General features: G+C 41.5%; 1 protein-coding gene across 1 annotated transcript in view; it reads left to right on the top strand.

Annotated features, from left to right (window-relative positions):
• The window catches only part of LRRC27 (leucine rich repeat containing 27), an 84,359-nt gene that overhangs the window by 5,694 nt on the left and 64,755 nt on the right, over positions 1 to 13,910 (top strand). Inside the window, exons 2-4 of the mRNA XM_058188210.1 lie at positions 9,689 to 9,957; positions 11,203 to 11,333; positions 13,565 to 13,623. Of these exons, the coding sequence (XP_058044193.1) occupies positions 9,748 to 9,957; positions 11,203 to 11,333; positions 13,565 to 13,623 (400 nt within the window). The 5' untranslated portion in view covers positions 9,689 to 9,747. The remainder of the gene's footprint in view (positions 1 to 9,688; positions 9,958 to 11,202; positions 11,334 to 13,564; positions 13,624 to 13,910) is intronic.

Here is a 13,910-nt window from a genome sequence, read left to right as displayed (position 1 = left end):
ATTGATTATGTTCTAAAAACATAGAGCTATGATCTAATATTATCCAACTACTTTATTACATGAAGGGGGAGTGTTATTATTACTTTATCAGACTGCTTTAAAAAGGTATAAAATTGTGATTCTGTTCAAATCCTGTGAAAACTGTGAAACTATTCAGATAGAGGGTGCCCCTAGAGAGCCAATTAAATATGCTAATAGCCCAGGGCAAAGCAGTGGCCAGTTTTAGTATAGGTAGTTTCAACTTACGACCACAACTGAGCCCACAATTTCTGTGGTTAAATGAAACATTTGCTAAGTGAATTCTGCCCCATTTTATGACTTTTCTTGCCAGTGTTGTTAAGTGAATAACTGCAGCCGATCAGTTAGTAACCCTGTTGTTAAGTGAATCTCCCCATTGACTTTGCTTCTCATAAGGTCGCAAAAGCTGATTACATGACCCCGGGACACTGCAACCATCACAAATACGAACCAGTGGCCAAGTATCTGAATTTTGATCACATGATCCTGGGGATGCTGCAAAGGCCGTAACTATGAAAAGCAATTCACATTTCTCAGGGCCGTTGTAACTGAACTATTGTTAAGTCAAGGACTACCCCTAGTTTAAAATCAAGCTGGTATCAAAACATGCCAGATGAGGAGAGAAGACCGCAGTAGGGATTCGAGAGTGATTGTTGCCTATTCCAATTAAAAAGCATGCAGGGTCTAGTAAACGATGTGGGTGGCTTTTTAAGCTGCCAAAGACCGGCTTTTTTTTTTTTTTTTGCAGATTTCTTTATTTTAAACCTGTGCCTAAAATAAAGCCGAGCGCGGGAGGAAGGGGGAATCTGAGGTTACGAGGAGGCAGTACTGGAGGGGTCCGAGGCGACAGGCGGGAGTGACAGACGGTGGGCGAGACTGGGACGACAATCTAAAAGGAGGGGCAGCTGTCTGCGCCTGCTCTTCCCCCCTCCCACACACACACCTGCCCCCCCTCCCCTTCTGCGCTATTTTCCCCGCGAGGGGAAACCCCCGTGCAAAAGGCAAAAGCCACCGGAGACCCCCAACCTCCCTCCGCGGCCGTAGAAGTAGCCTCTCGCTCGCCTTCCCTCCCACCTCCCTCTCTCCCTCCCAGAGCCGGCGAGCGGCCTCCTCCGGCGCTTCCCAGCCGCTTGAGGGTTACTATGGCGACCCCGGCAGCTGCTCCCTGAGGCCTGTCTGTTGCCTTTTGGTCACGACATAAAGAGAGAACAAAAAGGCGGGCGCCAAATATATGCCTGGGCTGGGAGGCGAGGGGGCGGCAGAAGGGAGTTACAGAGGAGTGGGGCCTCCCCAAAGCAGCCGCCCGTTCCCCGCACCGCTCCGCGGAGTAAGTTGTGAGAAAGGAGGAGGAGGGGGAAGGTGGGGGTGGGAGGAGGAATGGAGGCTTACGGCGTTGAGAGAGAGCAAGACAAGTCTCGGAGCGCCGGGAAAAACGACTTGCTGCCTTATTGTGCCTCGAAGCGAATGTAAAAGCATAAACCCAAAAGGATGCTAAAGATGAAAAAGCCAACGAAAAGAGGGATTATTACTTTTTTCTCCGGGGTCTGTCACGGACGCCGTGGGAAGTTCGAGAGATCGAGTTAAGTCCAATTTGGGAGTAATTTAACTCCCCGGGGCAAAAAGAAAAGGGATTTGCCTCACAGAAAATTGCAGGCTTTCATTTAGGGGCTGCAAAAGAGTAATAGGTCTAGTAAGCTTAGTGAAGAATTAAGCGGAATTGTGGAAGGAGCAGAAAGGGCAGTGTCAGTGTGCCTCGCTGGGTGGCAGGGAGAGGGGCTGAGGTCCCATCCGGGTTCCAGAGGCCTGTTTGTTGACTTCGACATAAAGAAAAGGTGACAGGAAGCAGGTGACTTAGGACAGAATTTTCTAGGCCAAGAAAAAACATATTGATTGCCAAGGAATTGTGGCTAGCATGGTGCATATACACATGAAGAATAGTATATACACACACACACATATGTATATGTTGTTATTAGGGAAAGTCTAGAGCCGAGGGAGGCCACTGTACCTCAGATTGCCGGTTGTGAATCCCTCTTTGTGAAGTGGGGCCATCGGAATCAGATGGGCTTGTTGATAACGTACCTGGCTCCTTGCTGCGTGACTACAGCCCTACCCGAGTTGTTGGAGGTGCTCGCCGGGGTGGCGGTTGAGACCCCCAGACTTATAGTCATGGGGAACTTTAACCTGCCATCGACGGGCTTGTCATCGACAACGGCTCGGGAGTTCCAGGTTTCCATGACGGCCTTGGACCTGATTCAAGTAATTGATGGCCCCACGCACACAGGGGGTGGCACACTGGACTTAATTTATATCTCTGGTCAGTGGCTAAATGATCTGGAATTAGATAAGTTAGAAACAGAACCGGTGTCATGGTCAGATCATTTTCTCCTTCGCCTAGATTTTCGGACCACTACCCACCACTGCAGGGAGACGGAGCCAATGTGTTGGTTCCGTCCCAGGCGCCTGATGGACCCGGAGAGGTTCCTGATGGAGCTTGGGCCGTTTCCTGAGGACCTGGCCCACGGCACGGCTGAAGAGCTAGTTGCGGCCTGGGAACGGGCCGCAGCTGGAGCTTTGGACCGTGTCGTGCCCTTGCGGCCTCTGACCCGGCGTAGATCTCGACCGGCCCCTTGGTTCTCCGAGGGGCTGAGGGAGATGAAACGCCGGAGAAGACGCCTAGAGAGTGTCTGGAGGTCCAGCCGTTCCGAAGCTGACCGAACACTAGTTAGATCCTATTCTAGGACCTACCTAGTGGCAATGAGGGAGGCGAGGCGTTCCTACGCTTCCACCCTCATTGCGTCGGCAGATAACCGCCCGGCCGCCCTGTTTCGGGTGGCCCGCTCCCTCCTGCATCAGGAGGTGCGGGATGACCCGTTGCAGGGCCGTGCCGAGGAGTTTAGTGGTTATCTATACGACAAAATCGTTCAGCTCCGGGATGGCTTGACGAAATTGGGATGATCCAGGTGGGAGGGCGGAGTCGCGTCTTGTGGATGTTGTTTGGGATGAGTTTGATCCTGTGACTCTCGAGGACGTGGACAGGTTGCTGGGGAGGCTGCACACTACGACATGTTTACTGGACCCGTGCCCTTCCTGGTTGGTGCTGGCCTCCCGGGAAGTGACACAAGGCTGGCTCCAGGGGATTACCAACGCTTCTTTGTTGGAGGGAGTTTTCCCTGCCGCCTTGAAGGAGGTGGTGGTGAGACCCCTCCTCAAGAAGCCTTCCCTGGACCCAGCTATTTTAGGTAACTACCGTCCGGTCTCCAACCTTCGCTTTATTGCGAAGGTTGTAGAAAGTGCTGTGGCACGGCAGCTACCCCAGTACCTGGATGAAGCTGTCCATCTAGACCCGTTCCAGTCCGGCTTCCGGCCCGGGCATAGCACGGAGACAGCTTTGGTCGCGTTGGTGGATGATCTCTGGAGGGCCAGAGACAGAGGTAATTCCTCTGCCCTGGTCCTATTAGATCTCTCAGCGGCTTTCGATACCATCGACCATGGTATCCTGCTGCGCCGGTTGGGGGGGTTGGGAGTGGGAGGCACTGTTTATCGGTGGTTGTCCTCCTATCTCTCCGACCGGTCACAGACGGTGTTGACAGGGGGGCAGAGGTCGACCGCGAGACACCTCACCTGTGGGGTGCCGCAGGGGTCGATTCTCTCGCCCCTCCTGTTCAACATCTATATGAAGCCGTTGGGCGAGATCATCAGTGGCTTCAGGGTGAGATATCAGCTGTACGCTGATGATATTCAGCTGTACTTTTCCACCCCGGGCCACCCCAACGAAGCTGTCGAAGTGCTGTCCCGGTGTTTGGAAGCCGTACGGGTCTGGATGGGGAGGAACAGGCTCAAGCTCAATCCCTCCAAGACGGAGTGGCTGTGGATGCCGGCGCCCCAATACAGTCAGCTGCAGCCGCAGCTGACTGTTGGGGGCGAGTTATTGGCCCCAAAGGAGGGAGTGCGCAACTTGGGTGTTCTCCTGGATGCACGGCTGTCGTTTGAAGACCATTTGGCGGCCGTCTCTAGGAGACCCTTTCACCAGGTCCGCCTGGTTCGCCAGTTGCGCCCCTTCCTTGATCGGGATGCCCTATGCACAGTCACTCATGCTCTTGTTACCTCCCGCCTGGATTATTGCAATGCTCTCTACATGGGGTTCCCCTTGAGATGCACTCGGAGCCTTCAGTTGGTCCAGAATGCAGCTGCGCGGGTGATAGAGGGAGTCTCACGTAGCTCCCATGTGACACCTCTCCTGTGCAGACTGCACTGGCTTCCTGTTGCCTTTCGGGTGCATTTCAAGGTTTTGGTTACCACCTTTAAAGCGCTCCATGGCTTGGGACCTGGGTACTTACGGGACCGCCTGCTGTTACCGCATGCCTCCCACCGACCCGTACGCTCACACAGAGAGGGTCTTCTCAGGGTGCCCTCCGCCAGACAATGTCGGCTGGCGGCCCCCAGGGGAAGATCCTTCTCTGTGGGGGCCCCTACTCTTTGGAATGAACTTTCCCCTGGTTTACGTCAAATACCTGACCTTCGGACTTTTTGCCGCGAACTGAAAACATATCTGTTTGTTCGTGCGGGGCTTTCTTAAATTGTCTAGTTTTAAATTTTAAATTTCTTTTAGTTTTAATTTGGGGTCTTTTAGATTTTTAACTATTTTAATTTCGGCCACACTGTATAATAAGTTTTTTAATTTACTTTTAACTGTACATTGTTTCTTTTTTACTTTGGCTGTACACCGCCCTGAGTCCTTCGGGAGAAGGGCGGTTTATAAATCTAATAAAATACATAAATAATAATAAATAAATAAATAAATAAATGTACACATGTGTATATATGTGTATAAATACGTATATTTGTGTGTAATATATATTTTCTTTTTACGTCTATGTTCTTTCAATTCCAATTTTTTATTCTAGGCAAGTGCCTGGACTAGTTACCTTGGGCTTTCTTGCCAAAATTTCAGAAGTCACTTGCCATTGTCTCCTCCTTAGCACTGAGAAAGAATGACTGGCTTGAGGTCACCCACTGGTTTGTGCTTAAGGCAGGGCTAGGATTTATGGTCTCCCGAGTTTCAAAGCATGATGCCTTAACCATTATGTCAAACTGGCTAAATGTATGTGATGACATATAATTGATCGTGTAAAAGTGAAGAGGCCAACGGTAATAGTAAAAAGAGCGACTTTAGAATTCAAGTCTGGCATGCCTTTTTTCTGATAGTATTGAAATCAACAAAAAGCCAGCCAGTTGGGTCTAATGGTTAAGGCCCCAGGCTAGAAACCTGGAGTCTGTGATTCTAGTCTTGTTTTAGGCATGAAAGCTGACTGGGTGACTCTGGGTCACTCGCTCTCAACTTACAATATCAGGCTCGATTAACAAGCCAGTCAGACAATTCCTGTCACAACCAATGGATCAACACTGTGGATTTGAAAAAAAAGAACCTGCTCTTTTGGGAAGATCTTAGGAAGAAAAAAGATCAAATCAAGAAAAACATATTACAACTTTGGATAGCTCATTGATCTTGAAAGTAAGGGATGTTTGATGCTGATGCTGCTTTACAAAGAGTTTATAACTTGCCATAATTCCCATACCCTCCTCAGGTTTCTGGGTAAATATTTTCAGAAATGAGAAACCAAGAGTGTATGTATCTTTTTCCCCTCGCATTCCTAGATATAATTCATTAAACTCTGTAACATGCCAAATCCAATTAAATTGGCAATCTCCAACCATTTCAGGTGATAAACAGTACAGATTTTACAGATCAGTAATAACCTAGGATCTTTCCCCCTCTTCTTTCTCTTCCGCCTTCATTTTGTTTAACATCCAGCCCTAATTAAAAGTTTTAAGAACTTAATCCATAAACTTATTTATTATGTTGTGACATTTAAATTAGTTCCAATACTTAATATTATAGAATTTGAAATACATAAATCCATGCTTCAATGGCATGTGTTACTAAAATAAAAGCACCTATTCATTATCTCATAATAAATATTTCTTAACAGTGTAAGGATATTTTGACAGATTCAGACAAAACCTAACTATTCTTTCATGTTTTCGAAGAATTCTAGAAATTAGCCAGTGAACTTAGCTGATTGCTTTAAAGCCTGTTAGTGAAAGTAAAAAATTAAGAAAATTTTGTTCTTGTTATATGCTTCCAAACCTGATGACAAAGCTCTGAAGGAAAGATAGGACCAGGAAACAAGAAAATGAGGATAGATATGTAGGATAACTATCCTGTGTATATTTTCTAGGTCCAGAAAAAGAAAGATTGGATCTCAGATCTTTTTTATCTATTTTTCAAATACACGATAGGAGATCTGATCATAGTGCATGAATAACCTAGTAGCAGGAAATAGTGAAAGATAGATAACCAGCACTTAGATTTATTTATGTAAAATTAAAAATCATAAATAAATAAACTTGGAGACTACAGATTGAGGTTTTCTTATGTGTCATTAGAAGGACTGCTGCTGACAATTTTATCCTTTATACTCATAACAGCCCATTGCTTGTACTGTGGGTGAAATTCACAGCAAAAAAAAATGTAAATTAAGTGACTGAGATAAGGAATTTTATTATAGAACATGCATGATAGAAAAAATGCTTTGAGTGGGTGGAATGAAGAAAAAATTATGGTTCTATGGTGGAAGCACTTGGAAAACAGCAATGCTGTGAGAGTTCTAAAGTAGAGACTAAAGGAAATAGGATGGCAAAAAGGCTATGGATAGTCCTTGTTTAGTGACTGCCTTCTACATGGACTGTTCGCAATTATGATGCTGATGAAAAAGTAATGTTACCAATCCTAACATTTATGACCTTAGCAGGTCTTTACCTTAGCAGGTAAAGCAAATGAAAACAAGTAATATCATACTGTAAATATAGTTGCAGTTGCAGTTACCAACTACTTTGCTTAATGATTGAGTTGCCAGTCCCAACTGTAGCCACTAAAAAATGACTACTTCCAGTGTATATCATAAAAGACAAGCTAGAGAAAAACCTATTATATCCTTAGAAATGTAGAGTTCTGTTGAAGTACAATGGGGTTATTTTCTATTGATGTTTGGACCTGAAACTAGAACTACATTTGTAACTGTCTGTCTCACTTTGGATACTTTTATTGAGAAAACAATGATTATTAATTTGATTAGGTGCCACCAACTTCTTTAATCTTAGCAACGAGGTTGGCAGATTTTTTCCCTGGTCTTTCAGGTCTTCCAATGGTGCTTACATTACCGCTGTAACTGAGTCCATCTATCTTGACTATTTCCCATTTCTCTTCCTTCATTTTGTTTAACATCCAGCCCTAATTAAAAGTTTTAAGAACTTAATCCATAAACTTATTTATTATGTTGTGACATTTAAATTAGTTCCAATACTTAATATTATAGAATTTGAAATACATAAATCCATGCTTCAATGGCATGTGTTACTAAAATAAAAGCACCTATTCATTATCTCATAATAAATATTTCTTAACAGTGTAAGGATATTTTGACAGATTCAGACAAAACCTAACTATTCTTTCATGTTTTCGAAGAATTCTAGAAATTAGCCAGTGAACTTAGCTGATTGCTTTAAAGCCTGTTAGTGAAAGTAAAAAATTAAGAAAATTTTGTTCTTGTTATATGCTTCCAAACCTGATGACAAAGCTCTGAAGGAAAGATAGGACCAGGAAACAAGAAAATGAGGATAGATATGTAGGATAACTATCCTGTGTATATTTTCTAGGTCCAGAAAAAGAAAGATTGGATCTCAGATCTTTTTTATCTATTTTTCAAATACACGATAGGAGATCTGATCATAGTGCATGAATAACCTAGTAGCAGGAAATAGTGAAAGATAGATAACCAGCACTTAGATTTATTTATGTAAAATTAAAATCATAAATAAATAAACTTGGAGACTACAGATTGAGGTTTTCTTATGTGTCATTAGAAGGACTGCTGCTGACAATTTTATCCTTTATACTCATAACAGCCCATTGCTTGTACTGTGGGTGAAATTCACAGCAAAAAAAAATGTAAATTAAGTGACTGAGATAAGGAATTTTATTATAGAACATGCATGATAGAAAAAATGCTTTGAGTGGGTGGAATGAAGAAAAAATTATGGTTCTATGGTGGAAGCACTTGGAAAACAGCAATGCTGTGAGAGTTCTAAAGTAGAGACTAAAGGAAATAGGATGGCAAAAAGGCTATGGATAGTCCTTGTTTAGTGACTGCCTTCTACATGGACTGTTCGCAATTATGATGCTGATGAAAAAGTAATGTTACCAATCCTAACATTTATGACCTTAGCAGGTCTTTACCTTAGCAGGTAAAGCAAATGAAAACAAGTAATATCATACTGTAAATATAGTTGCAGTTGCAGTTACCAACTACTTTGCTTAATGATTGAGTTGCCAGTCCCAACTGTAGCCACTAAAAAATGACTACTTCCAGTGTATATCATAAAAGACAAGCTAGAGAAAAAAACCTATTATATCCTTAGAAATGTAGAGTTCTGTTGAAGTACAATGGGGTTATTTTCTATTGATGTTTGGACCTGAAACTAGAACTACATTTGTAACTGTCTGTCTCACTTTGGATACTTTTATTGAGAAAACAATGATTATTAATTTGATTAGGTGCCACCAACTTCTTTAATCTTAGCAACCAGGTTGGCAGATTTTTTCCCTGGTCTTTCAGGTCTTCCAATGGTGCTTTCATTACCGCTGTAACTGAGTCCATCTATCTTGACTATTTCCCATTTTCTCTTTCCTCCTACTTCTTCCAGCATTAGAGCCTTCTCTGGAGAGCATATTGTACACAAAGTAGGATAATTTGAAAATTGGTCATGTATTCTTCAAAAAGAGACCCATTTATATATTTTCTTGTCTGGCCATGGTATTCTCAGCAACCTTGTCCAACATCATTGCAGGGTTCTTGCAGGGTTCACATGAACAAAATTGCCCCACCTGCATTGGTACTGTCTTTTGGCTGCCTGTCTACCTGCTTCTGTCAGCTGCAGGTAGACAGGCAGCAGGTAGACACCTCACCTAGCCTGCCACCTGTGGGCCATTGCCGTACCAAAGAAAGCCTTCTTTCATGCCATCTAATCTTGCAATAACGCAGCTGGGGCCTTCTCTTGCATGCCAGTCAGGACCTCCATTCAGACCCCCCCCCCCCCAGGGCTCCTGTTCATATGCCAGCTAGGCCTTTCTTTCACATGTGATTGCAAAAGAATGCCTCAATTAGAAGGAGGCACTGACTAGTGTGTAGAGGCCCTAGGGCAGGGGTTCCCAACCCCCAGTCCATGGACTGGCAGCGGTCCATAGCATGCCAGAAACTGGACCATGCAAACAAGGAAAGCCCCATCAGCAGGAAACCAAACACATGAAACCACACTTCCTCCGGTCCAAATTTTTGTCAACTAATTTGTAAGATCCACAAATAATCCAAATAAAATTATAGGGGTTTTTTGTCTTTAGTTGTGAAGTGCTAGTGATATTAACAATATTGGAAAACAATTCTTATCAGCATTCAGTTCTCCAATATTGCAGTATTATGACTAACACAACTGTGAAGCAAAGGAGATATTATTTATTTAAGAAAAAGTTATTCTACGTATCTTACTTACAAATGCATTTATAAACAATATATATTGTTGATTTACACATATTCTTTTTGTTATTTTTCAGTTTATTATCTTTGGATACAGATCTGCTAGACTTCTGGTTTAATCAAAGTTAACTAACAAATGGAAGAAAAGTGGTATTATACAGAAAACAATGGCAGTGGAGATAACCGTCAAAATACTCAAAGGCGAAGTGATTCAGTTTCTAGTTCATCAAGGCGCATCCACCGAGCTCTTGAAAAACTGGTATCTAATTCAGCAGTGTCTTTGGATCTGAGTCGAAAAGATCTACAACATCTTACTGAAGAAATATATAGATTATTTAATCTTAGAGTAAGTTTTTCACTGTTAACATACTTAATTAAATGATAGCTGGAAAAAATAGATGCTTTCCCACTTGAGATTCGCAATATATACAAATTGCATTTTAAGATTACTACTGTATATCCTTGGTAATATAGCAATAGCACCTAGTCCTAGACTTATATCGGGGTAGTCAACCTTTTTATACCTACAGTAATGCACCATGTATTGTCATCTGCGCATGCCTCTCGCACATCGTGGATTGGGTTTGGGGGGGAGCGCCAGCTACCAGCTCTGCTTGTCTGTTACAGCTGGGTGGTGTGGGGGGAGATGCGCGAGCTATTCTGGGATGAGGGTCTTTTGTTTGCGGTCGCACTATAGCGTCATTTAGTTTCAGTTACGTAACGTGAACTAAACTTACGCACTGGCGATACAAATAGTATATTTTCAAAAATTTTAATTGTCATGGGGAATTTTATGAAAACCTAATAAAAATGTTTTTAAATAAAGTTATGAAATTTTTTTAAAAAGTCAATTAAATTAAAAAAAAAGGAAAGTGCTTTTTTTTAGATGGCTAAAATCTCAGCTTTTTTAAAAGACAATACGCAGGAAAGATATTTAATTGAATGGAAAAAATGGATTGATTATCTACAAAATAGATATCAGATTAAGAAATATCAGATTGCCTTTGAATAATTAGAAAGTTATTTTATGTAATGGGGAGGGGGTTGGGAGATGAAAAGCTTTGGATGTGGTTATTTGGATTGGAAGGGAAAATTTTATTCTATGTTTGGTTTATGTATAACAATACCTTGTGATTGACCGGGAAGCGGGGAGGAGGGGAAGGGTTTTTTGGGAGGGAGGGGGGAAAAAGGGGGGAAAATGTTTTTGTTTTTTAAAACTCTTTCAATAAAAAAAAAAAAAAAGGAAAGTGCTTCAGTATCAGACCGCCCACCATGAAAGCTGGAACGCCCACTAGTGGGTGGTAGGGACCAAGTTGACTACCACTGACATATATACTGTTTCACAGTGCTTTTCAGCCCTCTCTAAGCAGTTTACAGAGTCACCATATTGCCCCAACAATTTGGGTCCTCATTTTACTTGAATAATTTCAGCACTTTTTATCGTTTGGGAGGAAATCATTATTCTCAAATTATATACTAAGCACAGGCTACTCATCTCTCTCCCTCTCTCTCTCTCTCTCTCTCTCTCTCTCTCTCTCTCTTCCCCCCCCCCCTTCCCACTCCCATTCCCACTCCTCCCCTCTCATTTTAGTATTTACATTTGGAAGGAAATGCCCTTTTGGTAATTCCTGAAGATTTTTTTCAGAGCCTGTCAAATCTTACTTGGCTAGATCTGCGCTATAATAAATTGAAAGAGCTTCCCTCTGGGATTGGATGCCACAAGTAAGTTTTCTGCTATATAATATGTCTATTGTTTTTTTAAAAAGGAAGTTGTTCAGTAGTAGATATCATGTATCTACTACTCAACAAATTTAACAGTAGTACCATGTATGATTAAATATTAGCCCTAATTATCAAAAGAACAAAATATAGCTAGGCTTTGACTTACAATAGCTCCATGGTCACATAATCAAAATTCGGGTGCTTGGCAACTGGTTCGTATTTATGACAGTTGCAGTATCCTGGAGTCTGTGATCACCTTTTTCAACCTTCTTACAAAGTCAAAGGGGAAGACAGATTCATTTAATACCATGTTACTAACTTAACAGCTACAGCATTCACTTAACTATGGCAAGAAAAGGTTGTAAAATGGGGCAAAATTCACCTAAAAAATGTCTCACTTAGCAACAGAAATATTGGACTCGTGGTGGTAAGTCAAGAACTGTCTGTATTGAAAATACTTTTGCATGTATGGACTTCATTTTTTAAAATTCTTAACAATGGCCATGATTGTTGAAGAATTCTGGAAGTTGAAATCCACATATTGTAAAGTTGCCCAGGAAGCACTGTTATAACTATACCCTTCAGCAATTCTTTGTCCTTAAAATAGCCTGGCTGAACAGACACTAGGAAATCCTACAAAAACCCCACCCCATTTATAAAATACAGATGAAATTTAAAAACTTCAAAGTTTCTTCTCCATTGCTTTGACAAAATATGAAAATAGGTGTTATAAATTGTTGCCCTTTAGGATTGCTTCTCATTTGGAAGAGGTCATATGTCATCAGTATCGCTAGTAAAATGTGGGGCAACTAATAATAACAACCAGATTTCATTCTCAAATAGGAGATTGATATAGAGCAGAGGTCTTCAAACTTGGCAAATTTAAGATTTGAGGACTTCAACTCCCAGAATTTGCTGGCTGAGGAACTCTAAGATTTGAAGTCTACAAGTCTTAAACTTGCCAAGTTTGGAGACCCCTGATATAGAGCCTTAATTTCAGATTTTTTAAAAAAATATGCCATTTTTTCATGATAAATATATAAGCAAGATTTTCAAAATAATGTATATACAGTAATATGTAGTTTCAAATAAATTTTAAGAATGGGAACAGATTTTCTGTTATTCAGGTATATGCCAACTTCTAGAAAGAAAGTGAGATCTTATTTTATATCAAAAGAAATGGATAAAATGAGGAATATTGACTCCTTTTTAAAACCTTGGCACACCTTCTTTCCATATTCAGCCAGGCAGAGATATCCCACAATGAACAATGTCCGTGAACAACCTTAAGAGTCAAACTGATTAATTTTGTGGAGGCTAATGGCTTATTACTTTATGAAATTGCTCAGTTTCTGAAACATATGTTGGTTTATTCTGAAACTACTCAATATTTAGGAAGCTTCTGGCTACTATTCTGGCACTGCTAGTCTGAGTTTTGACCCAAACAGGACCACAGTTGCTTTTAATAGTAAGTTGAATTTATTTTAGGAAACAAAGTCTCTATAGAGTTCCCAGCTGTGCTAAGAGCAATCCCATGACAGATATTCTATCCCTCATCTTCAGAAGACATCTGTGGGCAATTGAAGTGAATTCTATATGTCATGACACTTCCCTGCAAACGCTTCATTTTTTTGGCTATGATACTAGAATTAAGCTAGACTAGGGGGAAAAACACCAAAATAATGGGCTTCAGAAAACTAGGGTCTACAGTGAGCTTTCTTCACTGTTTCTGTTCTTTCCCAGTTGACATATTAATATGTGAAGAAAACAATGTGAATCTCTTTGTTTTGCCCTTTTTTGCATTTATTATCAGTCTGCAAAGGAATATATTTGAAATAGTTCTAAAGAGAAGCTAATTTCAAAGTATGCTGTCCCTACTCACAGTCACTCATACCATAGTCCAGTGATGGCGAACCTATGGCATGTGTGCCACAGGTGGCATGCAGGGCCCTCTCTGTGGGCATGCAAGCCGTCACCCCAGTTCAGCTCCACTGCACATCTGTGCATGCCTCCTGCTGGCCAGCCGGTCATCTGGTCTCTGTCGCCCATGCATGGGGCTCTCCCAATATGTACAGCAGAGTTTGATTATGATAAACAGTATTCTACTTAACGAAAAATCTACTTTTTCAATAAAATAATATAAGAATATATACATTAATTATCTCTTATTTTCATGATTGATCATATTTGTCATTATATATTTAAATATTATTTTCTGATTTATTAAAAAGGCAGCTGAAAACTCTCCTGTTAGAGAGAAATCCTATTAAAAGGCTACCAGTGGAGCTTGGTAAGTATTCTGTCCCTTCAATATTATCTAACTAAACTTAGCATATATATATTCCTTTCAAGATACTCCCTCTCAGAGTAAGCAGCATGAGGCAAAGTTCAGAAAAATAGTTAGAACCAATGGCATTAATGACATGAGTTAAGAGAAAAGAAAAGGAAAGGAAAAAATATATAGCTTGAACTAGTTTACAACTACACTCACTATATTTTTCTATCCTTGCAAATTGTTAGATTCGGGCAATAACGAGGCAGGAGACCAGGATAGTGACAACAGCTCTTTACTATATG

Source organism: Ahaetulla prasina, chromosome 6 (genome assembly GCF_028640845.1).
Source record: "Ahaetulla prasina isolate Xishuangbanna chromosome 6, ASM2864084v1, whole genome shotgun sequence".
In the NCBI taxonomy this organism is placed as follows: domain Eukaryota; kingdom Metazoa; phylum Chordata; class Lepidosauria; order Squamata; family Colubridae; genus Ahaetulla; species Ahaetulla prasina.
This window is presented reverse-complemented; position numbering and strand designations above follow the sequence as displayed.